Source organism: Sinocyclocheilus rhinocerous, unplaced genomic scaffold (genome assembly GCF_001515625.1).
Source record: "Sinocyclocheilus rhinocerous isolate Xijiao unplaced genomic scaffold, SAMN03320098_v1.1 scaffold404, whole genome shotgun sequence".
NCBI classification, from domain to species: Eukaryota; Metazoa; Chordata; class Actinopteri; order Cypriniformes; family Cyprinidae; genus Sinocyclocheilus; species Sinocyclocheilus rhinocerous.
This window is the reverse complement of record NW_015628680.1, coordinates 662,346-664,885: the sequence shown is the minus strand read 5'-3', so window position 1 is coordinate 664,885 and position 2,540 is coordinate 662,346. Positions and strand designations below refer to the sequence as shown.

The window sequence follows — 2,540 nt, the reverse complement described above, 5'->3', positions numbered from 1 at the left end:
TATTATTATTTTTTTTTTATTATTTTGTTTAATATTTTTAGTAATGATAATAATATTTAAATTTTACAGTACTGTTATTACTATTTTTTTTATATTCATATTGATATATAATCACACTTTTTTTTTTTCTGGTCAAACAAACAGGCACAGCAAACCTTAAGCTTTAATTAAATAAATAAATAAATCACAATTTTTGTCAGAATAATTGCAATTAGATTTTTTCAAAAATCGTATAGTCCTATAAAATAGTTTTAAGTTTAATGTTTATAGTTGTTAATATTTTGAATTACAATTTATTTTTATATTTTCTGTTTATATGTTTTCATTTAAGTTTAAAGTTTTAGTAATCTTGTTGTGTGTTTTTGTTTATGTAGTTATGTTTATTTCGGTTTTTGTTGTTTTAGAACAATGAAAATGAGAAATTTTATTTCAATTAACATTTTTTTTTTTTTTCCCCAAGTAATGCATTTTTTAATAGTTTTCAGACGTGATGTGCATTTGTGTTGCTGTGCTGCAGGAATGACTCCGAACAATCAGAAGGGGATTCTGGACTCTTTTAAGAGCTCCGATCAGAGCAAGATGCTCATCGCCACATCGGTCGCTGATGAAGGCATCGATATCCCACAGTGCAACTTGGTTCTGATGTATGAATATGTGGGAAACGTGGTAAAGATGGTGCAAGTTCGAGGTAACAAACATATGCACATGCTCTCACACACACACACACACACACACTCTCAGATGCATAAGTGTTGTGTGTGTGTGTGTGCATGCATGCAGGTCGTGGTCGGATGGAGGGCAGCCGGTGTTTCCTGATCTCCAGTAATAAGGATCGCATTGCGAAGGAGAAAATAAACATGTTTAAGGAGAAGATGGTGGAGGAGGCCATCGAGCAGCTGCAGAGCCGGCCCGCCGACCTCAGCAACAAGGTTCTGCACTTCCACCGCATGTTTTAAACATTAGTGCATCTCTGCTGCGTGACATCGCTAGACAGTACGAACATGTGTGTGCTCAGGTGGACATGTTGCAGAGGGAAGATAAAGCCCGGAGGGATCACATCAGCGCCAGTCCCGAAAAACCCAAAACCCAGGGCAGTTACGAGCTCCTCTGCAGCAAGTGCAAGAGGTTTGCATGCATGAGCGACGACATCAGAGTCGTGCTGGTATGACCTTAATAATTAAATACTTACAGTAAACCCTTAAAAACCTCAAGCTTTTAAACTACTTCAAACTTAAAAATAACTCAAAACAATCAGACTTCAAGCTTTTCAAATTACTTTAAACTTAAAAATACTTAAAACATTCAAACTTTAAGCTTTTCAAATTACTTTAAACTTAAAAATAGTTAAAACATTCAAACTTTAAGCGTTGCAATCTAATTCAAACTTTAAAAAATACTTAAATTCTTCCAACTTTAAGCTTTTTAAACGACTTCAAACTTAATAAATACTTAAAACTTTCAAGCTTTTCAAACTACTTCAAACTTTAAAATATTAAAAACTTACGAACTTCAAGCTTTTTAAACTACTTCGAACTTAAAAATACGTGAAACCTACAAACTTAAAGCTTTTAAAGCTACTTCAAACTTAAAAATACTTAACTGTCAAACTTAAAGTTTTTCAAACAACTTCAAACTTAAAAATATTAAAAAATTCAAACTTATAGCTTTTCAAACTACTTAAAATTTAAAAATACTTAACTGTCAAACTTTTCAAACTACTTAAAACATAAAAATACTGAAAACCTTCAAACTTCTAGCTTTTCAATCTACTTTCAACTTAAACAAAATACTTAAAACCTTCAAACTTCAAGCTTTTTACAATACTTAAAAAAACTCAACAATACTTAAAAACCTTTAAACTCCAGGCCTTTTAAACTACTTCAAACTTAAAAATACTTAAAACCTTCAAACTTCAATCTTTTCAAACAACTTCGAACTTAAAAATATTTAAAACATTCAAACTTCTAGCTTTTCAAACAACTTCTAACTTAAAAATATTTAAAACGTTCAAACTTATAGCTTTAAAATCTACTTAATATTTAAAAATACTTAACTGTCAAGCTTTTCAAACTACTTAAATCATAAAAATACTTAAAACCTTCAAACTTCAAGCTTTTTAAATTACTTCAAACTTAAACAAATTACTTAAAACCTTCAAACTTCAAGCTTTTTACAATACTTAAAACTCAAAAATAATTAAAAACCTTTAAACTCCAGGCTTTTTAAACTACTTCAAACTTAAAAATACTTAAAACCTTCAAACTTCAATCTTTTCAAACAACTTCTAACTTAAAAATATTTAAAATGTTCAAACTTATAGCTTTTCAATCTACTTAATATTTAAAAATACTTAACTGTCAAGCTTTTCAAACTACTTAAATCATAAAAATACTTAAAACCTTCAAACTTCAAGCTTTTTAAATTACTTCGAACTTAAAAATATTTAAAATGTTCAAACTTATAGCTTTTCAATCTACTTAATATTTAAAAATACTTAACTGTCAAGCTTTTCAATCTACTTAAAACATAAAAATACTTAA

General features: G+C 29.1%; 1 protein-coding gene across 1 annotated transcript in view; it reads left to right on the top strand.

The window, feature by feature from the left end:
• The window catches only part of rigi (RNA sensor RIG-I), a 27,396-nt gene that overhangs the window by 12,934 nt on the left and 11,922 nt on the right, over nucleotides 1–2,540 (top strand). Inside the window, exons 15-17 of the mRNA XM_016549626.1 lie at nucleotides 518–688; nucleotides 781–929; nucleotides 1,016–1,156. Coding sequence (XP_016405112.1) covers nucleotides 518–688; nucleotides 781–929; nucleotides 1,016–1,156 — 461 coding nt within the window. The remainder of the gene's footprint in view (nucleotides 1–517; nucleotides 689–780; nucleotides 930–1,015; nucleotides 1,157–2,540) is intronic.